Source organism: Saccoglossus kowalevskii, chromosome 3 (assembly GCF_978046115.1).
Source record: "Saccoglossus kowalevskii chromosome 3, keSacKowa6.1, whole genome shotgun sequence".
Lineage (NCBI taxonomy): Eukaryota > Metazoa > Hemichordata > Enteropneusta > Harrimaniidae > Saccoglossus > Saccoglossus kowalevskii.
In genome coordinates, this window is record NC_140643.1 from 36282130 (window position 1) to 36305575 (window position 23446).

At 36.9% G+C, this 23446-nt stretch overlaps 2 protein-coding genes across 2 annotated transcripts; both read right to left on the reverse strand.

Moving 5' to 3' along the window:
• Positions 1-1931: 1931 nt before the first annotated feature.
• LOC100376594 (uncharacterized) lies at positions 1932-13211 on the reverse strand. Its single transcript, XM_006822397.3, has 5 exons — positions 12817-13211; positions 4519-4606; positions 4237-4422; positions 3959-4084; positions 1932-2839 (listed from the first exon to the last, which is right to left on the reverse strand). The coding sequence occupies exons 1-5, from the start codon at positions 13012-13014 to the stop codon at positions 2367-2369; spliced, it is 1071 nt and encodes a 356-aa protein (XP_006822460.2). The 5' UTR covers positions 13015-13211; the 3' UTR covers positions 1932-2366.
• Positions 13212-14565: 1354 nt separating this feature from the next.
• Positions 14566-19411, reverse strand: LOC144360708 (uncharacterized). Its single transcript, XM_085497152.1, has 5 exons — positions 19141-19411; positions 17498-17585; positions 17216-17401; positions 16937-17062; positions 14566-15173 (listed from the first exon to the last, which is right to left on the reverse strand). The coding sequence occupies exons 1-5, from the start codon at positions 19336-19338 to the stop codon at positions 14698-14700; spliced, it is 1074 nt and encodes a 357-aa protein (XP_085353278.1). The 5' UTR covers positions 19339-19411; the 3' UTR covers positions 14566-14697.
• Positions 19412-23446: the final 4035 nt, after the last annotated feature.

Consider the following 23446-nt stretch of genomic DNA (forward strand, 5'->3'; position numbering starts at 1 on the left):
GTAACGTGTACCCTTTAAACTGACGCACGCTGAGAAGAATCAAATCTGTATTTTGGCCCAAGTCTGTTACGTATCTTACGTGTCATGATTGTGTCCAATAAAGGATTAAAGGATATGTGACGAATCTGTTTCTATGTCATCTGGTTTTACATATTATGTTTAGATTCCCAACGTGTGAAGTGAGTACCATTTTAGTTCACTTTGGGCGTAAAAGTGATTCAAATCAACTATGTTACGATGTATAAGTGTATTAATCAGCTTGATGCATGACAGTTTTATATTATTACATACATTGCCCTTGAAATGTATTTACACTGTGGTCATTTCGCAGTAGAAATCGAAGCACAATTGTTAAAATCAGTGTATTGTGTACGACCACGGGATTTATACCATAGTCTCAGTTAGATATCAAATTTAAGATATATACTTTTATTTATAGTAATATAGTTAACATGTCAGAGATACGGATCCAGAAGTCCAAACGGGGACTATAAAAAGTCGCTCAGGTCAACGTGATATATATTATTTACCCCAGCCTAACACTGTGTTTGTTATTGTTTATTTTGTATTTCCGTGTTGTGTTTAGGAACAATGATGTAGGGTCATATAACCCGTACTGACCGAGTTTATGAAAACTGAAAACTGGTTGCGTACGTGTGTGTTATTTAAGGTACAATATTAATCGGACATATTGTACTGCAGCCTTAAATTATATCTGGGTATGCTATGTTTATCCATTGCTTAAAACTGTATACACGGAATCAAGACTGTTTTCATGTTTCTTATTCTTATTTTAACTTCTCTGTTTAGCCTGTATTTTACATGCGTCGTATACGTCGCCTATGGCCCAACAGGACACGGCGCGACGACGGTTGCACTGGAAACCGATATTTACGCATCATGTTATATTATACTCCTCTACAGCATTGTGAGTAAACTAATACACTCATTCGGCAATACTATTAAAAACGTTGTCAACATGAACGTTAACAAATTATTTAGAAAAGAAAAACACAAAACACCCACACAAGGCAGGTGAAAGCATCGGGCAGTCGACCACATTCTCATTTCAAGAAACATGGAACAAAAACCAAAAATATTATACAGCTTTTTCGTCCGCCTCATCATATTCTTTGATACAAAATGGAGAACTGCCTCATATAAATGGATAAATGAAAGCCCGGGACTAGTATATGTGTGTAGGAATGTTCGGTAGCAGTCCAGAGTTGCCCCCCTCCCAACAGGTAATTTCACGTAGCCAGCGACTGGAGTTTCCGAATTAGAGCGTCAAGTTCTACTATCACAACTGTATCACCAGTTTTCTCTTCCCGTTTGACTTCTATATTAAACGCCGAGTTTAGCTATGGCAGTACGTGGATCCGCTCACCCAAAGCGTGGACCCTCTCCGTTGGGCAAAATTCCCAGCACATTCCCTGTGTACAACATGTGATTGATTATAATGTAATAAATACAGAATGACATCACAGACTATGGCCATTATCTTTCTAGTTAAAGCCATACATTGGCATCCTTTTGCGGTATTTTCCACCACAATAGATTGTAAACGGTACAATTGAAGACACGAACGATGTGCGTTGCCAAGATGGGGCTGGGGGAATTAGAAACGGCGACCCCCAAAACATTCGACATTAAAATGCAAAATAACCTTTGCAAAAGATGGGTATCTGAAATTATCGATATATTTTGAAAACATTCGAATTTAACATATTTCAAACAGTTATTACCAAAATATATGTTGTATGTGGCAAAGGAGCCATGTTTAGGAGAGTGTCAGTCGGTGGCCTCATAATTTTACCAATCGAATTGCCGATAAAGTGTGTGATACTGGGGTGTAATACAATAATCATTTAGAAAACATCATTGGAAAACATTTGGCCAACGTCAAACTCCAAAATAGGGAAAACAGTAGCTTTTCTAGCACATGGCTGATACAACTAGAACAGAATCATTTAATATACATTGCAAACATAACATAACATAACACCACAAAAACTAGCCAAGGAAAAGTACATTGAGAAGTGGAACAATAACAAATGAAAAAGTAATTCAAACATTTGCAAAATTAATAACAAGAAAATCTAACACTGGAATATGACACCGAGTAAATACAATAAGTTTTGTATATTCATCATATTTTGTTCTATATTCATCATATTATGTTGTGTCGTACATTCATCATATTTATAATATATGAATCGCGTAATCGTTCCATATTTGGAATTCGCGTTTCCTAATATGGTAGGATGAAAATACCCCGTGCAATACCGCAAAATTTACAGCACGCTGTAAATTATGGCGTTACGATGACAGATGTACAATAATGTAGTTTATTAGCTTATTATTTCTTATATTGAACACACAGCGCATGTCAATTCGTGACCTTCGACGTAAGGACCGCATGGAAGTGAACCACAGCGGCCTTCTACAGGATACAACAAGGCTCCGTTTAAATCGGCATTGCTTGCCATGCGACCTTCCGGGTTACGATCAACACAAATGAATTCGCTACGTTTATGATCGTGGTAATCAGACATAAGATATCCGTAATATTCCCTGGTCCATTGTTCTGATGGACATTCATTACGAGCCGGAACCATAAGCACGGATGATCTTTTAACTTTGCACACGGCACACACTGCATCAAGATCATGTACGCCTGCGAGAGGAGCGAAGTTACTTGTCTGGTATTCAGTGCCGTACATAAGTGAACGGCTTCCACCAGTACCAATGTCGACGTCGTCAAATATGGGGTTAAGTGGCAGACACTGGTGGTTACTACCACTGCCGGTGTGCGTGTAAAAAGCACCTCCAATGACACCTAGAATTAGAGTAAAGTAATATTTAATAACATCAAATAAAGTTTAAAATCTTCCATTTTTTAAGAAATACGGTACCCGCGCATTATTGTTAATCAAAATAGATTTGTGATACAATATGGATGAAAACATGTATTTTTTGATACTTGTACAATACATTGTTTTTTTTTGTAACTTATTTATTTTCTTGGGCTGACACTACATGTAATACATTTCATGAATACACAGATAAAAGACACTCCAAGTAATTCATATAAAAATGTTATTTTAAATTTGGTATCAGAAGACCATTTCTTTTTGTGTGACGTTTTTTTCTATTTTTTGTTTGGCGATCATGCACTCAATTTGAAAATGATGTTTAAGTAAATTGATAAAATTTGCATAGTTAGGTTTCTGTTTCGTCCATTTAGAGTAGTATATGTGGTTTCTGATCAGTGAGCAAACAAAGTTCACCGGCCAATCGTACTCCGGGTCCCCTAGTATCATACAAAGTTTACCAGGTACCTCCGTGATTTTCAGTGGTCTTCCCAGTTCCTTGATAACATCATGCCAGAGGGATTCAGTTAGATTATCCTCAATTAAAATATAATCAAGTCTACTCTGTATAACATATGGCTTCCTTCTTCGCCTTGTGAATCTTCTCCGGTTTGGATTAATTAACCTCCAAATGTCGACCATGTTAAAATGTTCCATAATGTTATTTATGATATCAATAGATTTTTTCCAACTTTTAGGATTCCCTCCATCTCTATCCCACCTAATATCAAGGACACAGTTTAAATCACCTCCCCAGATAATTGCACTTTCAGGTTCAAATAAGTTGTCTAGTGGCAACTGGCGAATTTCTGATATAAATTTACTGTGATCTATTTCTTGGTTTGGCGCATAAGTATACAATGCATTGTCCCTGTAGCATGGAAGCTATTCGTTTGATGAAACAATAAAATGATCAAGTGAATACTGTTGCACGGGCTGCAAAGGCAATATTACTAGCCTACCATAAATCGTAATCCAATGTGGGTTCACCATTTTCAGTTTCAAACAACAAAATTAACAAATACAAGTTTTCATTCATATTACATCTTCAATAAAGAAATCAAAATATTGTTCATGGTATTTACCTTCGTACACTAGTTGTGCATCGCCTTCACATTCTGTTCTTCCCCACCTAATATACAAGGCACTAGTATTAGCCATTTTAGTATGCGTAGTGTCCGTGATGTAATTTTGCAAACCAGGTGGGCCAACTAAGAAATGAAAATGTAAAAAAATAAACACCCACGTCACAGCATTCGCCAACAGTGTTAATTTACATTAATATGGCATTACATAATTCTATATTTCATATGCAAGATGACGTACCTCACTTTCAGGGACAGTCGTAGAATAGTCTACCTACCTGGTCCTGCTTTTCCCGGTATTCCGCTTTCTCCGGGTACGCCCGGATTCCCAGGTGGGCCAGGTTCTCCCCGTGGTCCTATATTTCCAGGAGAACCGTCTCGTCCATCTCGTCCCGGCATGCCATCTCGCCCATCCCTGCCAGTTCCAAGGAGTCGAAATAAACTGTCCAGACTTAAATTTATATCTACAGATAAAAATACGAAAGAATAAAATACAATCCGATACATTACGATGTGGTACCATATTATATATATATCTATGGAGTATTTTTTATAGATACCTGTACTTTCAGAAACCAATTCAGATATATCTCTTTTAATAATCTTTGTTTGGTCAATACCACTGAGACGAGTTTGTTCATCTTCATCCTAAAATATAGAAATAACAGGTCTAAAGAAGGTCAACAAGGGATATTTTCGTAAGCTGTAACCACATGTTTTTATTTTCTGTAACAATATAATTTAAATAAAAAAATAAAAAAACGTAATTTCGTAGACATGGGCAAGGTGTAAAATGTGAACAGCTATTTTATTCTTACATAATTCAGATTAAGATCCTATTTTTTGTCAGCGTATAAAGCATTTTCCACATTAAAATTGTCATGCCAAAAATCGTGCATGCGCTAAACCTTCCAGGTGAGGTCGCACAATGGGCAGTGAAGTTCTTGAATTTTGGACGTGTTCTTTGCGATATACCTCCCGCCGGGTATAATTAAGGGGATTCTCGTATATAATGTGCACTGTTCAATGTTCTTCTGGTAGCATATGGTGTCTCTGTCATCAGGAAACCATTAGAGCTTAAAATATTATTGAATGTTGATGCTGTCGACTAAGTTGTTACATATAACTCGATGAGGAAATTCGGTCACGCACACATTTTATATCTCATCGATTGAATCCTTACAGTCATATATATTTATATTTATTTTATTTATATTTACTAATAGCTCGTAAGTTGGAAGCACAGCTTACTTTTATTTACTAATAGCTCGTAGACTGTAAATGTGTTTTAAAATATGACATATTTGTCCCCACTTTAAAATCACTTTATATAAAGTGTTTAATAATTAAACTCATAAAATCGCAAATGAGTTATTTTACAACATTACTGTTTTAAAATAATTTTTGTTACTGTTTTGTGATAAAAATTTAAAGTGTTTATAAGCTTGTCCCCACTTTAAAAACACTTAGTGTTTATAATCTGCATAATTGCGAGAAGTGTATATTATGAAAACGTATGCAGTTAGTGTTTTATTGCAACATTTCAGGGATGTTTTTACACATAAAACATTTAAAAAGTGATTTTACTAGACACACATTTTGTAAAGTGTTTATTATCATGACAGAAAAAGTATCTCAACCGAAGACATGTTTTAATGAAGTGTTTACTATCACAACTTTTTTGATAAGTGATTTCCTTTAAACACACATTTTGAAGAGTTTCCACATATCATGTCTCGTTATGCAGTATGGAATTATCTGCCCCTGTAAATGCATAAACTTGAGTTTAGTCAATTATCCCACACATAATGAAATGAATGGAGGCCGCTGAAAATGTCAATGCAGTACACTGTCGACACGTGCTCTATCAATTACACTCTCCAAATGTTTCGTAACGGAGTAACAATATTATCATACCTTCAGGTTTGTTTAGGATAAATTCCGGTCCCTTCTTTCCTCTAATCTAAAAAGGCGTCATTGTTGTTGCTTCTTTAATGCCACCTGTCCACATATTCCCGATAGTATAATTCAATCATTGAATGGGTGTGCGCACGACACAAGTTACCAGTTACTTGAACAGGCTACATATTATGATGTGCATCGTGAACACCGTTGTTTACGAAAGGTATCTCAAAATGTTTGCAATGAAGTAGCAAACTAAATTATTGTTCAATATTTTTTCCATTTTGTATTTTTATTGTATTAATGGAATTTCTGAATAACAGTTAAATGATTATGTATTATTAGAAACTTAGAGGAGCTCGTTTAAATTAGACGCAAATTTGCACAGGTGTGAGGTAATCGCCATATTGGAATTCAACGCTGAGGCTCCACCAATAGAATAATAGCTATAAAAAAATGAATCTAATGAATAGAGCAGAGGGAATTCAACTTGTGACAGGTACGTGATATGCACACTCGCAAAATATATGAATATATAAAGCGGTTTATTATTGAAAATACTAAAATCAATAAATTTATCTTTACATGCCTGTGTGAGCAGTGTTCGAAATTAACTGAAAATCATAACAGGCCCGAAGGACCTATGTCAAATTAAAACTGTAGGTCCTTCTAGCTAACTGTAGGCCCTGATATTTAACAAACAAAGACTAAACGGATCATACAAAACCTTTATTTACTAATTAATCAGATATATTATCTGCAGCCTCAAAGACGTCATCATTTCTTTCATCGTCACTAAACTCAACAAAATCTTCAGAAAAAAACACTGTCATGATCACTGGCCGACTCTGAATCTGACATGCATTTTGCATCATGCTCACAATCATTGGCGTCAGCCTCATCTTCTACAAGGATCAATTCTGCTGCACGATCCTCGACAAGGCCGGCAATACATCACCTTGTTATCAAACCTTGTTGTTGTTATCAAAAAGTAACCAGTCTTTGAACTCCGCCTGCCAGCTAACTTGGAATGTGCGTGGTTTACGCCTGGACTGTTCGTATTCTTGCTGTTTGTCACGCCTTTCTTGTGTGGTTTTCACACGTTTAGCAGCAGGCTCCTGGCAGTTTAAATATTGCCACATACTTCGATGTAGACGTAACTCTGCAGTGTGTTCGATGCAAATCAAAGATGGCGGAACATAAAATGTATGCGCGAATTCTATTGGTTTGAATCGGAGGCTTGATCGGCCTACATCCAATCAGATCGTTTGTTACAGTTACCACGTTCGGCGCATTTCGCGATCATTCGGCGAGCTGGGCTCATACCACTAATTGAATTTCCATAGACGACAATGTTAACATATGACGAGATTGCTATATGAAAATGACGAAGAAAGTTGAAAATATGGCTCAAAAATGGGAAATCAACATGCCAGTAATCAACCATATGAAAAAAACTAACATGTTGGCCAGCTCAAACTCTTGCATATCCCAGGTAAACAAGACACACCTACTGTATTTGGATTGCACCAAGAGAAATCACTGGAAAACCACCAAGATTAGAACATCCATTAACACACAGAATAAACCCACAGGTACACAGTCGCTAAGTAGTAAACAAAAGACCACATGTTGGTCTCACCTCTGACCCAGGTGATTACGCCCTCATACAGGGAGCACCTGAGAAAAATAATATTTAAAAAATTTCATTGGTTCTTGCTGGGCATTTAAATTGGCCATTGGTTAATTAGTGGCATGAGACCAGCTTGAATTATGACTCGTATGCCCAGGTCGATGAGTGATGCCATTTGTTGATCAAACGTGCAAGAAAACGCAATTTTGAAACAATTCTGGAGTTACTATAGATATTTATTATATATGTGGTCTTACAATCATACTAAATAATGGAACATTTTTTTAAAATATAAATTTATGGTCGGTCGCAAGGACTGATGGTTTTTCACAGCTCTAGGCCCTTTACACCCACTGTCGGCGTGAGGCCGACGGACCGACGCTAATTTCGAACACTGTGTGTGAGCGTTTTTTTTCAAATAAATATGCTGCATACAGTCGATAATAAGTATTTTGTTTATTATAAATGCGTACTTAAGACGGCATACAAAAGTGTCCTGTATATGAACACTTATATAATAGTGTGTTTTAGGAGGGACTTCAAAATAAAACAGTTTTAAAGAAAAGTGTTTTAGTTACTATTATGAACTTGTGTACGACACGTATACATAAAACATGCATAGTCGGGTATTTTCCCTTGAGATATTGCATGTTTGTTTGTTTCAGGATGTGCTTCAAGATAAACAATTTGGAAGAAAGAGTGTTAATCACGCTTATGAACACAATTGTGCCTTATACAATAACACTTTGCAAAACATTTATAATCTGGTGTTTTGGGTTGAATTATCGTTGGTAATTTTGCTTTCTGAAGTGTTTCAAACAGTTTTCGGGAAAAAAAATGACATGTGAAAGTGCTCAGTTCTGAATGGAACTACAACTACCGTTCATCAAATGCGGAGTATTAAAATGCGTTAGGTAGCTAATTCACCACGTGTTTCGATTTCGAATTGTACTTAGGTTGGTAAGACCATAAAAGCGTACATACAATAAATTCTCCCACTACTTGGTGCTTGACATACAATTGTTTTCTGAAGGTAATGTCATCTCATTATGCATTGAATTACGTCACTTTCGGTGATTGTCTTGTTGGCATATACACCATATCCACCCGTGTACTTACAAGTCCCCAGACTTTTCATTCAATATTGTTAATACTGCTTGCATGAAATTGGATGCACTAGTCCATAAATATACTATAAATAAACACTTCAATGACGCATTTATATCCCGAAAAACAGTGTATTTTTATGTGTTTACAATGCTCTTAATTTTCATCAAAAAGTGCTTTAATAATTCTATCATGATTTATATTTCAGTCAGTTTGACAGTGGTTGCCATGACATATACTGATAAAGGTTAATGACAAGACCAGATGGCGAGCTGGTCGAAATCAACCAAAAACATCTTATGACTCTGCAGTTTTTAAGATACAAGACAGTAGCTGTAATTCTAAACCAATGTTGTTTGCGATTTTAACTAAGGTGGTATCTTTGTGGAATGTTAGTGCGAGACTATTACCCCATCAATATTAGTTAGCGTTGACAATGTATAGAAATGTTTTCTCTAGACAGCTTGACGATTAATCAATTGATTATGATGTGTAAAACTTTCATGTGATTGGTTGTTTGTTGGAAGGCAAGGCCTTGGAGTCTCTTATACTGATTGTAATTGGTTAAGGGGTGACAAGAAATAAAGATTGATTTAATGCTGTCTCGGGTGAAAACCATGGACTTGGCAGAGAATCGTTTTGGGAACATGAACGAAGCTTGTGTGTGTCTTTTGTCAGCCTAGCGTGGAAACGACCGAATCCCGGTTACCTAAGTGAAAGGTTTTTAACCATCAAAAATACCTATCACAATTCCCCAAAACGCATTTCTAAAAACACTAAAACACTACTGTTTTGATAGCAAATACAGGTGTTTTATTGTATAAAACACCTGTTTTTAATTGCAACAGTGTGTTTTCAATTAAAACGACGTATTTTAATCAAAAACATGCTTCCAAGATTTACAGTGTACATACCCAACACCGGCTATTCTATTACTGAAGTTATTATGTATTGCGGTAATAATTAGGTGAATTCACGTTGAATGATTTTTAGTGACTTTTAGTATTGGCAGTTGGCAACTTCAAAAACAATGCTGTGCTCATGGAAATGTCTGTTCTACTTCCTGTCAGGAAACTTGGCCATTATTGGGAGTATGTAACAGCACACGAATGAAACGTGATTTCGGCATACGCCGAGTGGGTTCACTTCCTGGTATGAAACGCAAATCATTAATCTTTAAAAAACGTCGAAGACTGTGGTTGAATATCACAATAGAAGACAGGATTCCTATTGGAACGATTCTGGTTACTACGATATATACTACGCAGTTACGGGACAGTATTCTACAACAATGCATATGTACTGCAGTTTATTTTGATTCGTTCTTGAAATCAAAATCGGTATTTCCACACCCCATATGCAAATGAGCAAACAAAGTAGTCCCTTCAGGAGTATTGTTTTTTGAAACATAGCAGAAATAAACAATATTTAGTAGTACGTTATTTTTCCCTTAGAGTACATGAATATACTTGCCGAGTGAAATTAAAGTTGAACAGTAATGGTACTTTTAGGCAGTCACTTATTTTGACTAAAACTAATTTGCATATCACCCATGCAATAATGTTTTCGGTATTTTCACGGTCGATATGCAAATGAACATGGTATTTCTATTGGCAAACCGAACAAATTTGCATCTGCTATTTTTATCTGATTAAAATCGTTCAGCAATATAATTAGCATATTAGGTGTACATGTACATCACATATAATACTGAGATTAGAAGAACTTAATGTGTGTTGACCACCGGGAAACTGAGTTTTATAACCCTGGAGAGCTCTCGGAAGATCCACACGCAGTAAATGTATAGGTAGATCGTATAGTGGCGGGTAAGTTAAAGGAATAAGTGGTAAATACTTAGGCGACACGAAGTATACGGTTTGACTGCATGCTCACTGAGAACATTCACAATTAAAACTCGTTTATACCATGGAGCTAAAAAAAGAAGGAGAGAGGACGCAATATAAGCCAATAAACTCCCTTTGTTTCACGCCCAGATTATCCAATTAAACCCATTGAATTTCGTTCTATGGAAATCCACGATAGCTGGTGTATGTTTGCACAATGAGACGTGCCGTAGTACTGTATTTCAAGTGAGATGTACGCCCCTCTCATAAAATTGAATGCGCAGTTAACAAATAAGGTCACTGCGTATGCGCAGTGGCGTGTGATTGGTGCATTAGGTCATTCTGCGTATTTGAAGACCGGAAGCACAACAGTCGGACGATTATTCAAGAATTGGCGTCAATTTACAACATTTTTGTGCTCCGTGAAGTTGACGATTTTCGAGGCTTGATTACCAAATTTTCCGCAAACATTTGCAAAACAGTTCAACTTGATTTATTATCGTTGTGAAGTTGGCTTTTAGACTCTATTTTCATTTTCTGCGAGCGCCGTCCAGCGATCGGTAAAGATCGCATTTCATATGTCGATGGTTCGCCGCTAGGTTGGAAGATTACTGTACTGTTTGTTACTGTGCGCATGCGCAGTCAACTCTTATCGCGCTCTCCGTCCCAGAGGCCTTTGCACACAGTGTGCCGGCGAATACCGAATGCGTTCCGAATATACACGAATCACGTAATCCAATTAGAAGGGATTAAACAGACAACAGGGAAGAGATTGTTTATCTTTTGGCTAAGCAAACAAGAACCAACTAACGTGGTACCATGGAACTATAAACCATATAGTTCCATGGTAAAATCATGGAGCCGCGACCATCGATATCATGGAAGGTAAAAAGAGAGCAGATAGGACGACTTTTAATCCGATTTATTTCTTTTGTTTCAAGCTGACAATATCGCCTTATTGCTATTGTTTATATTTCGTTTTACCCCGTCACCAGTACCGCTATTTACTCAGCGAAATGGGATGAACTCACATTTTTCGTGACTGAAAAAAAAATCACCATCACGAGTGGCACTGCGCATCAGCGAAGAGACGGAAGAGTGTATGCGCAGAAAGGTTCACGTGACGTCATAGGTCATTGACAAGGCCTGACACCGGAAACAAAACACTCGTCAGTTGTTTTCCAGCGTGAGCAGATGATACGCTGCTCGGTCGCTGCACGTAAACTTGTTCCATCTTTAAAGACGAAAAAACTACACGCCCGGTTGTCTCCCGAAGTATTTAAAAAGCTCAAGTGGGACTTTATGTCAGGCACTTTCGAGTAAGCTTTGTCTTGTTTGTATGCGGTGATATGCGATGGTGAAAAAAACGAGATTTTTTCGCAATAGAGTCTCCATTTTGTTACCGCCTCGACACAACAAATATACTTATAAATACGTTGTGTGTGTGATCATATGGAAGGTGGTACTGGTGTGATTACGAACAGTTATTGTTGTGTCAGTTTTCTGATATGAGCATATAAATACATATTTTTCATTTCATTTTAACGATTTTTACATTTATTGTCCGCGATTGAAATACTCAAATAGGGAAAGATGTTGAGTTATGGTTATGTTGCTGTCTTGCTTGATAGTTTTACTGGTGCAGCAAGATTTGTTGTCATGTTTGAATTGAGCCAACCCGAATATTAATTATTCACGTAATCGCATTACGGAATTGTTTACCAAGTAAATAAATCGAAACGATCATCGAACAAGGGAGAACAATTATAGCGTCCTATTTCCTCTCTTTTTACCTTCCATGATCGATATCAACCTCAGACCACATGTGCTCAGACTAGTAAAACATCAAGGTACCAGCAAGTTTCTGCTGGCAGCGTTGCGGCGTTACTCAGTTCATAATAAAGATTACCAACGCCAAATGAGTAACATTTTAACCAGTAACCAAGACTCGTTCAATCCACGACCAGCAAGCAACATCACAAATGCAGTTGTAGCGCGCCGCTGTCGACGAAAGTCATTCTGTCAGTGGCAGTTGCACGGCATGTTTGCCAATGCACAGATCTGTGGAGGAACTTTTAACTTCCACATAAACTGTGTATCACAGAGAACTATGAGAGAACGGTTACCCTTGTTTTAGCCATGGACCTTAAAAGACGTAAATAAGTAAATAAGGACAATACAACATAACGTAAATACCAAGTATGTATAGGACATGTCGGATTTTTTGACGAAATCGCCCAAATAAACGTGTATGTAAGTCATTATAAACTCTGATCGATGAATCAATACTATGCAGTGTACCAGTGTATAAATGGACGTTTCATACGGTCATCGAATGTATGGTGGAGTCTAATTATAGGAGTTCTACTTACAAGGTTTACAGAAGTATATCTGTGTATCCGCAGTTCCTCTACCAAGCTTTGTATCTTTGATTCGTGTTCTTGTACTTTCAAATAGAGAAAAACCGTTGACGTAACGCTGAAGATAGCCACTATTAAAGTTGCTAGAAATGTTACCCAAGAAAGGCAACGCAGATTGGTATGCGTGTTGCTCGCACACTGGTTCGACATCTTGTTTTTGCCGAGTTAAAACATGATCAGTTAGACGAAACCTAAGCCTCTACTGGAGGGTCTATGACGCGAACAATGGGTGTAGAATAAGGCACGCACTCAGCATATGTTTAGACACAGTCCCTCTTATAGAGGGACTGTGGTATAGATGATAAACAAATCAACGAAATATGAATCTATTGTTTATCACTGATGTCGACATATACTACGTTCACGTTACGGGTCTCGGCACTTGCCAAAATTCAGGTGCAGTCAACGGAGCTGTTCGTGAAAAGTGTGTTCGCAAGGGATTTTTATCGGGCAGGCAAAATAAAACAACTTCAGTGGGAGAGAATTAAAAATAGGGTTTCTCAGAGGGGAATTCCAGTAGGAGAAGATTTTTATTTGGAGGGCAGGCAAGTTCCATTTTTAGATTGAGCGGGTAAGGGCAAAATCAATGATTGTACATTGTATTTTTCAGAAGTGCAAAATTTGAACTTGGGTACAACTCTCTTAATAAAGAGTGTTGCCGGTGAAATGATTCATGGGGAACAAAAACTGAGTGGGGAAAGGGCAGTGGGGAGAAAGCAGCGGGAAACAAAAACTGAGTGGGGAGAGGGCAGTGGGAGCAAAACCGAGTGGGGGAGAAAGCAGCGGGGAACAAAAACTGAGCGGGGAGAGGGCAGTGGGAGCAAACAACAGTGGGAGGGCAATTGAATTTGGTTGAGAGGGAGGGGAGTTGCGAACAGATTGACCTCTTCCCTCCAAATTAAATTAAGCCTTAATAATGTTCATAAATTAAGTTACTGTTGATCAAACATAAATACCAAAGATTTTTGAAAATTTACTCGTTGACTGCACCTGAAACATTTGAATCCTTCATGTTTGGAGAGGGATTACTGTAGTGGCTTTCACGTTTGTCAGGACTCGCCCCGCGTGGGGCCCCACTCGGGTCGTGCCGAAATCATGCCCTCATACGTCGATCCGTTATTTGACTGAAACATGGTAGACGATACGCACATTATGTTGTTGCATTTATCATATTGTGTTCACCATAATGTATACCTCAAATAACTAATACATTCATTAGTTGTCTGAGTGTATACCAAGTACTCTATTATTTTAGCATTATGTAGTAGTTTAGTGATTGTCCCTATTTATGAAAATTATGAAAAGCACAATAACAATAAATGTGATTATAAACATACTAAAATGTATTAGATGTTATTCGAGGGAAACGTTTGTAAAATCGTTTTTAAGTGACGCATAGTTGGACAGTATTTCACCACATAAGATAAGACCCACAAACATTACAAATTGAATCACTTTTCAAAAAAGGACAATTTTTCGTAATCGTACTTTTACTCCTATACATTTGTTGTCTTATGATATTCCACATTTCAATGCGCACCATACCTACATCAAATTGTAGTTTGACTATCACATAAATTCCGGCCACAATTTGGACGAAAGTAGGGGCCATATATTAATATTTTGGCACTGGGAACAAGATTACAGAATAATTACGTCGTATGTACGTACTCAAATATAGATAGATTCCTCCAATATCTATAACCTTACCCCTAAATACTGGTTTAATTAACTGCTACAGCAATATGTAAATCACCTACTTAATATGCATACAGTCTAACGGATTATTGTTTTGCCATATTAACTTGCAGAATACATGATTATTATTATTTCTTATATTGAACACACAGCGCATGACAATTCGTGACCTTCGACGTAAGGACCGCATGGAAGTGAACCACAGCGGCCTTCTACAAGATACAACAAGGCTCCATCTGAATTTGTATTGCTTGCCATGCGACCTTCCGGGTTACGATCAACACAAATGAATTCGCTACGTTTATGTCCGTGGTAATCAGACATAAGATATCCGTAATATTCCCTGGTCCATTGGTCTGATGGACATTCATTACGAGCCGGAACCATAAGCACGGATGATCTTGAGTTAACTTTGCACACGGCACACACTGCATCATGATCATGTACGCCTGCGAGAGGAGCGAAGTTACTTGTCTCGTATTCAGTGCCGTACATAAGTGAACGGCTTCCACCAGTTCCAATGACGACGTCGTCAAATATGGGGTTAAGTGGTAAACACTGGTGGTTACTACCACTGCCGGTTTGCGTGTAATGGGCACCTCCAATGATACCTAGAATTAGAATAAAGTAATATGAGGTTATTACGAGGATACATCAAAGTATGCAATCAGAAAGTACGCCGTCGGATCGACCTCCGCTGCGCGTCGGTCGATACTTCCGCTGTACTGTCTTCGTTATGTGGATACCTCAAAGTATGCACTCTGACAGTACGCCGTCGAATCGACCTCCGCATACTTCCGCTCACAGTCCCTCTATTGATAGAGGGACTGTGTTCCCCTGTACTGTCTTCGTGCATACTTTGAGGTATCCTCGTAATAACCTTATTATTATACATATTTTCCTTCCAAGGATACATCATGGGAATGCCGAAATCCAAAACGTTTACATGTAGAACAGAAACAGCGAAACTCCTTGTGTGGAGTCCAGTCATGCACTGGTAGCAGCCATATTTGTTTTTATTTTTAGAGGACGCTTACGCGCGTAATCTTTCCATATTTGGAATTCGCATTTCCTTATATGGTATATAATAATAACAATAATAATAATAATAATAATAATAATAATAATAATAATAATAATAATAATAATAATAATAATAATAATAATAATAACTTTATTACACTACTATGCCATCAGAGGGCGCAGTATGGTAAATAAAATACAAATCATAAGAAAAAATACAGTAGCTAGACTATAAGATAAAATTAAAAATAAAAGATGTTAAAAGCTTAATAGGAAAAACAAATTAAGGATAGGTACAGGATTCTCCCAATGTAGAGGTGATAGCTATCATATACCTGATTTCTGTTTTGCCTTATTTAGAAACTTTGTCAGGGGTATGAAGCACGTCATTATTTTAATGAAATTGTCTGTTTTATTTAGTTTATTTTTAATTCATATTTCTTGAAACAGCTCCCCTCTTTCTTTATTGAGAAATTCACAATCTAGGATAAAATGTTGTTCGTCCTCAACTGAATTTGTATGACATTTTTTACAAAATCGCTCATCCGCAGGAATTTTTGGTCGTTGTTGTCTGCCTCTTTCAATTTCTAAATTATGATCACTAAGCCTAAATTTACTCACAATTCTCCGAAGGCTGAAGTTTGTTATTTCGGTCAGGTAAGTTTCTATTTTCAAAAACGATTTAAGCAATTTATATGTTCTCATTTTATTGCCATCTTTACCATTTTTACTGTGAGGAGAATTTAAGCTTTCTTTCCATAATTTGTCATAATCTTTTGTGAGTTTTATTTTAACAACATTTGAGATTTGATCAATGTTATTTACTTTATGGTTTAATTTTATTGTTTCAAAGTCATTGTGGCCCATTATATTTTCAATATGTTTTATCCAACTAGAATTATTCTTAACTGCTTCATCGAGAGCACATTTAAGTATAAGGTTATCAGGTAGGGTATTTAGCCTGAACCAATATTTAGTTGCCAATGTTGATGCCTTTATTCTTATTGGCGTTCTGCCAAGTTCTCCTTTAATACCGATTACTGATGTAGTTTTACTTACACCAAGTATGAAACGATAAAATTGATTACAGGTTTGTTCAAGATCATTGTCATCTTTTAAATAAATCACATGCCCAGATTTCTGCCCCGTACATTAAAATTGGTGAAATTAGTTGGTCAAATAACTTTAAACACAGTGAAGGGGACACCATTTTGTGATTTAATATGGTTTGTCGTATAGAGAATAAAGCTTTCATTGCTTTGTTTTTTAACATTAATAAATTAACAAATACAAGTGTTCGTCCATATTACATCTTGAATAAAGAAATCGAAATATTGTTCATGGTATTTACCTTCGTACACTAGTTGTGCATCGCCTTCACATTCTGTTCTTCCCCACCTAATATACAAGGCACTGGTATTAGCCATTCTAGTATGCGTGGTTTCCGTGACGCCATTCTGCAAACCAGGTGGGCCAACTAAGAAATGAAAATGTAAAAAAAATAAACACCTACGTCATAACATTCGTCAACAGTGTTAATTTACATTAATATGGCATTACATAATTCTACATTACATATGCAAGATGACGTACCTCACTTTCAGGGACAGTCGTAGAATAGTCTACCTACCTGGTCCTGCTTTTCCCGGTATTCCACTTTCTCCGGGTACGCCCGGATTCCCAGGTGGGCCAGGTTCTCCCCGTGGTCCTATATTTCCGGGAGAACCGTCTCGTCCATCTCGTCCCGGCATGCCATCTCGCCCATCCCTGCCAGTTCCAAGGAGTCGAAATAAACTGTCCAGACTTAAATTTATATCTACAGATAAAAATACGAAAGAATATAATACAATCCGATACATTACGATGTGGTACCATATTATATATATATCTATGGAGTATTTTTTATAGATACCTGTACTTTCAGAAACCAGTTCAGATATATCTCTTTTAATAATCTTTGTTCGGTCAATACCACTGCGACGAGTTTGTTCATCTTCATCCTAATAGAAATAACAGGTCTAAATTATACTATGGAATATTATATTTAAAAAATAAATTAATTATTCAATTAAAAGCCAATAAGGGTAAGGGCACGTCTGTATACAAGTCTAGCATCATAGCACATTTACATTCAGTTCCAGTTAAAATAATAATAATAATAATAAAACGTCGGGATTCGAATTACTTCGACTCATAGTAATTCGGAACAGTAGCGAATCTGTTGAAAATCCAAGCGCCTTTGAGCACTATTCAAAAGCGTTGGCTAAAGGAATTCGTACACGCAATCGAATTGGAGGTCGAAATGATGGCCAGCGTACGTAGGTGCTGAAAAACATGACTATTTGAACGTTTATTTTATTTCCCAAATTCGCGCTAATTGAGATCATCTGGCACCATCTCTTCGTGTTTTTTATGGCATGCAATACACATTCAGAACTAAACATTCATTTATTTTTGATTTCTTATAATAGCCATATGACAATGCCAGGCATAAATAAAAAAATGCATGAATGGGACTGTCCGTGTTCGACAATGTGAAACAGTATTTTTAACAGCAAAATCATAAAATTATTGTTCATACATAAGTTGTTGAACACACTACATAGTTTGTAATTTCATTCAGCTTCTTTCAGTCATTATTCAAAACAAATAAAAGGCAAAATATAAAAAATATAGCAAATTATCTTTTTTCTGTAATATAAATTTCTGAATTATCTTGTCAAAAATCTTTTTTTTCAGAGTTTTTCTCCCCAAAACGAAACAATTCACCGTGTCCAAAACGAAAAGTCTTTATTGTAGTGTTTGAATTTCATAAAAAGTCGAATGCTTTTTTGTAATTTGTTGGCAGTTGGCAACTTCAAAAACAATGCCGTGCTTATGAAAATGTCTGTTCTACTTCCTTTCAGGGAACTTGGTCATTACTGGGCGGGGGGGGGGGGGTATGCTACACTTCAGCACTTCGACGAATGAGGGCGTGATTTCGGCATACACAGACTGGATATGAACGCTGCGTCATTAATCCTACATAAACGTCGATTACCTCTATCTCGCTAAGGATCGAGTTCACCAGTGAGAACACTTTTGTCTAGACTAGCACAGTCGGGGCGATTAATTTGTCTTTGAAGTTTAAATAAAATAAAAAAAAATCGCGAAATATTGGTGTTAGCGCGATTTCGCAGTTACAGGGGATTTCGCGCTAACACTTCCATTTCACGATTTTTTTTTATTTTAATTAAACTACAAAAACAAATTAATCGCCCCGACTGCGCCAGTCTAACTTTTGTCCTACGTTTATGCAAATACAATGTAGAAGGGAGGATCAAGTACTGTGACAGCACGGTTACTGGTGAGTGGGACAATCCGACATATATGTAAATACCAACTAGGTATAGGACATGTCGGATTTTTTGACGAAATCGCCCAAATAAACGTGTATGTAAGTCATTAAAAATTCGGATCGATGAATCAATACTATGCATTGTACTAGTGTATAAATGGACGTTTCATACGGTCATCGAATGTATGGTGGAATCTAATTATAAGAGTTCTACTTACAAGGTTTACAGAAGTATATCTGTATATGCGCAGTTCCTCTACCAAGCTTTGTATCTTTGATTCGTGTTCTTGTACTTTCGAATAGAGAAAAACCGTTGACGTAACGCTGAAGATAGCCACTATTAAAGTTGCTAGAAATGTTACCCAAGAAAGGCAACGCAGATTGGTATGCGTGTTGCTTGTACACTGGTTCGACATCTTGTTTTTGCCGAGTTGAAACCCGATCAGCTACAGACGACACCAATGGTTGTAGAATAAGGAACGCACTCGGCATATGTTTAGAAGATAAACAATTCAATGAAATATGATTCCAATGTTTATCACGGATGTCGACTTGATATCAGATAATTAGAAAAAAATAGACAGGCAAAGCGACAAATAACTTATTTGCCTCAGTTTACAACAATTTTATCGAATTAAAACGAAGAAATATATTCCACGACAAATGTGCAAAACACAATAACATACTGCACAATCTATCACGGTTCTCAGTTCTTCACACATATTAGTGTTATGTGTCGTAATGATGGTCATACGAAAATTATACGTTGATTAAAGAATTTGAAACATTAGAATAAAATAATTATTATAATTAAATATTATAACGTTGAAGGTGACAAATCTGCATTTATTTACACTTCCGAGAGAATGGGTGTTTCGAAGGTTTTCGAAACGCTGTACACAGTGCATTCGCAGACTGGACACTCGTTCCGCTGTAATTCTCGCGAACCAAATTTATGCACCGGTTTCACAGACCCCGTGCACTGACAGAATGAATATGAGAGGTGGGGGTCTACGACAAATACGCCCAATATTCCCTTAAATTCATAACACGTTTATTGGTATTTGGAAACTTCCGAAGAAATAGTTTATTCGACGAAATGACCTTTCGATCGTTTCCGAGAAATAACAATAAAGCTCAGTTCCTTGAAGTCTATCTGTTGTAAACAGATCCTGTCTAATTCTTAAATTGTTTTAATGTGTCTGCATTGCCTCAAATAGAATATATGAAGATTACAGCATTGATTGTATGCCTCATTTATAATTATAAAATGCCCATGTGTGGGGATTTCGTCCATGTAAAGTAGAAATACACGAACGAGATTATCTTGCGACCGGGTCATCCGACATGGAGCTTTACAAAATGTGCTATGCCCTCCGCTATCCGCACATTTATGACGAAACACCTATGTCAGATCAGGTGATATGCCGTACGTTCAGACGAAAGTGTAAAGCCCACATGTAAGTGCAACTAGTCACTGAACTTGACCAGGGGAAAATTTAAATCGCGGCAAAAGTCCTCATTAAAATGTGTTATTTTACTGCAGTGTACTCGTAGTATATTCATCAGGGAAAAATAAAACTTTCATGAACGAAAAGAGGCAACAGATTCAAACTGAATGTTCAACATCACAGAGATTTCTAGAACTATTTTGTGATGTTTTTTGTAACTGATATAATCAGTATTGTTTCGTAAGTCGGTTCACCAAATCGGCAGCTGTCAGTGGCGCTGGCGCTGTGTGACGACTGTGGCGCTGTCCGGGGACTGGAGTGCTACCTAGCGTATGTGGCACTGCGTCCGAGGTAGGTGCACTCACATTAGAAAAGTATACTTGATATGTCTCCCAAATGGGTTAATGACCTTGAAATTCTCTAGATAGGGTCAATGTCCGTCAACTTTATTTAGTGCCCCCGTGGCGATTAAGATCTCGCACTACACACCATGGAGCGCTTGACCCTAAATGGAACTTCGTTCTTGCTCTTTCCACGAAGCTGTTTATCATCCCACCCAGACGTTGATATGCTGCCCTCAATGGTCAATACGTTCTTTTTTTCATTCACCGTGAACAGATTTGTGTGTGCCGGATCAACGTGCCAGCATATTTATTTATTTACTTATTGACTCTTACACAATCCCCGGAGGGAAAGAAAATGGTCACAAAGTACAAGGAGAAATATATATATATATATATATAAACAAAACAAAAACACAATATACTGAATAACAAATACAATCACTAAATTACTAAATAATACAAAATCTCAAAAATACAATCTAATATAAAATTACAAAATTGACAGCAGGCATTAAGATGTCAAGTAAGACCCTGCTTCCTGACTTCAAAGCTTTTACTTATGAACTGTGCTACTGGTATAATAATGTTTTCATTCTGTAACAATTCCATGAATTTTTTCTCTGCAGGTTTATTTTCAAATGCTGGGATCATATCCTTAGCTTTATTGAACAGTTTGGCACGCAACTCATTATATTTGTTGCATTCCAGCAGAAAATGCATTTCATCCTCAATTAGACCTTTGTTACACATGTCACAAACCCTGTTGTTTAGTGGGATTTTTTTATGACGACCCATTTCAATTTTGAGACTATGGTCACTAAGACGAAATTTGGTAAGCACACTACGCAGTTCAAAGTTTTTTAGCTTGACTAAATATGGCTCAAGTTTTAAATCTGATTTGATTAGCCGATATGTTCTTAGTTTGTTTTTCTCATTTGCTTTGGTGCGGTTATCATTATGGACCTCACCTTTCCATCTTGTTAGAAATAAATCCTTGATGCCCAAATCAATTTGTTTCATTTGTGCCGAGGTTAATTTATCACAGTTGTTAAGTGAATGATATAGTTGGATATTGTTTAATAATGATGTCACTTCTAGATACCATTTACTTTTAATGTTTTGGTTAACCACAAAAGCTTCCTTGAGTAACGCATTATTAGAATTCATGGCCCGACTGTAATATTTAATTATTTGTTTTTTTATAAATACGTCTAGGGGGTATCTGCCTAACTCGCTATACATGGCCATAATTGGTGTGTGTTGTGACACCCCCAGTAGATACCGACAATAACTTAATTGAACGTCTTCAATGTGATTTAGTGGAGAACTCATAGCATAGCACATCGCCGCCACATCATTGCAAAACCATTCCCAAATTATATATTGTAATTGATAGTAAACCAAATTACTAGTACCATGGACCTAGCGACAGGTATATATTAGTTGTCCGAGGTTGAACAATACAACCGTGACAGTCTGGGTTGTTTGTAAATCGATTTTCGTTACTCGAACAACTCAGCATATTTCCTATTTATTTAATTTCCTGATTACACAGTGAGCTAAGATACTGTGTAGTTTTAATATATACTCAGGCTTAAAAAATACATGTCACGTGCTTTATACATATACATATTTCACCATTTACTATCATAACGTAACGACTGAGAAATGTCAGCATGCCAAACACAATTGTCCAGTTGTCAAATCAATAATTAACGCACTGTGTCTGGAAATATTCCTGACCACAGGCACCTTCGTCCTTGAATTGCAACAAGAAATGCAAAAAAATATTTTAAAGAAATAGCAACATTGCATCAAAAAGTTGTTATCGACCTGACAAGTTGAGAAAATGTGTCAATTTCAAGAATAAAAATGGCGGCTCATCGGCCAAAATGTGAGCTCTGAACATCTAGAATGTTTGTTGAAATTTTCGATTAGGGTGAATATTCAATAAATATCGAAGTTTCTATCGCTTATTCATAACCATTAACACCTGTACACAAAGGGAACACCCGCGTAATTTCAAAATCAATACCGAATATACTAGTATTCATTTCCGCAATTAAAAAACGATCACCGTTGGCGTAGTCGATGTTGTAATCATAATCTTGATTGGTATACTTGAGTTGAAATTCTCATTGTACGCCAAAAACAACAACCTATTCTAAAAACAAAACAAATTAAACAAATTAAAAACAAATATGAATAAAAAATAAAGACAATTTGCAACCGGTGATAGAAAGCTGGTCACGCGGCCCTATCACGTAGACCCAAACATAGAATGTGGTTGCCGTGGTAATATCGGGAGAGGCAAAAGCAACGCTCAATGCCCAGAACTAGTTTACTGCAAATATATGTAACTGCCAATATAATATCCGGGAATTTCTTTTATACACTAAAAAAATAAGTTGTCGGTAATACCACACTAAAATGTCAATCTGTTCCTACTCCATTACATTAACGAGTGACTCGTGACATTTTACATAATTGTTGTCAATGCGTGTCACCGCGAGCAAGATATTGAGACATACATTGAGTTCAGTAAGCAATGACAACATGCTTTAAGCGTTGGAAGTTCTTCATTTTCTTTGATGCAGAACATCAATATCTTCAGAAATACTCGTACTATAATTGCAGATACGAAGGGTCTAAACCTTTGTGCCCGTCTTTGAGAAAGCCATAATACTGGCTTGGTTATGCTCCAGAACGAGGATGTAGTGTACGATCTC

Bases quoted from the DNA above. Each gene is read 5' to 3' on its own strand.
- LOC100376594 (XM_006822397.3), bottom strand. From the start codon at position 13,014: ATGTCGAACCAGTGTGCGAGCAACACGCATACCAATCTGCGTTGCCTT. The intron at 4,085-4,236 runs GTAGGTAGACTA...TTCATTTCTTAG, and splicing joins ACCGGGAAAAGCAGGACCAG to TTGGCCCACCTGGTTTGCAA. The intron at 2,840-3,958 runs GTAAATACCATG...CTCTAATTCTAG, and splicing joins TGCACAACTAGTGTACGAAG to GTGTCATTGGAGGTGCTTTT.
- LOC144360708 (XM_085497152.1), bottom strand. From the start codon at position 19,338: ATGTCGAACCAGTGTACAAGCAACACGCATACCAATCTGCGTTGCCTT. The intron at 17,063-17,215 runs GTAGGTAGACTA...TTCATTTCTTAG, and splicing joins ACCGGGAAAAGCAGGACCAG to TTGGCCCACCTGGTTTGCAG. The intron at 15,174-16,936 runs GTAAATACCATG...TTCTAATTCTAG, and splicing joins TGCACAACTAGTGTACGAAG to GTATCATTGGAGGTGCCCAT.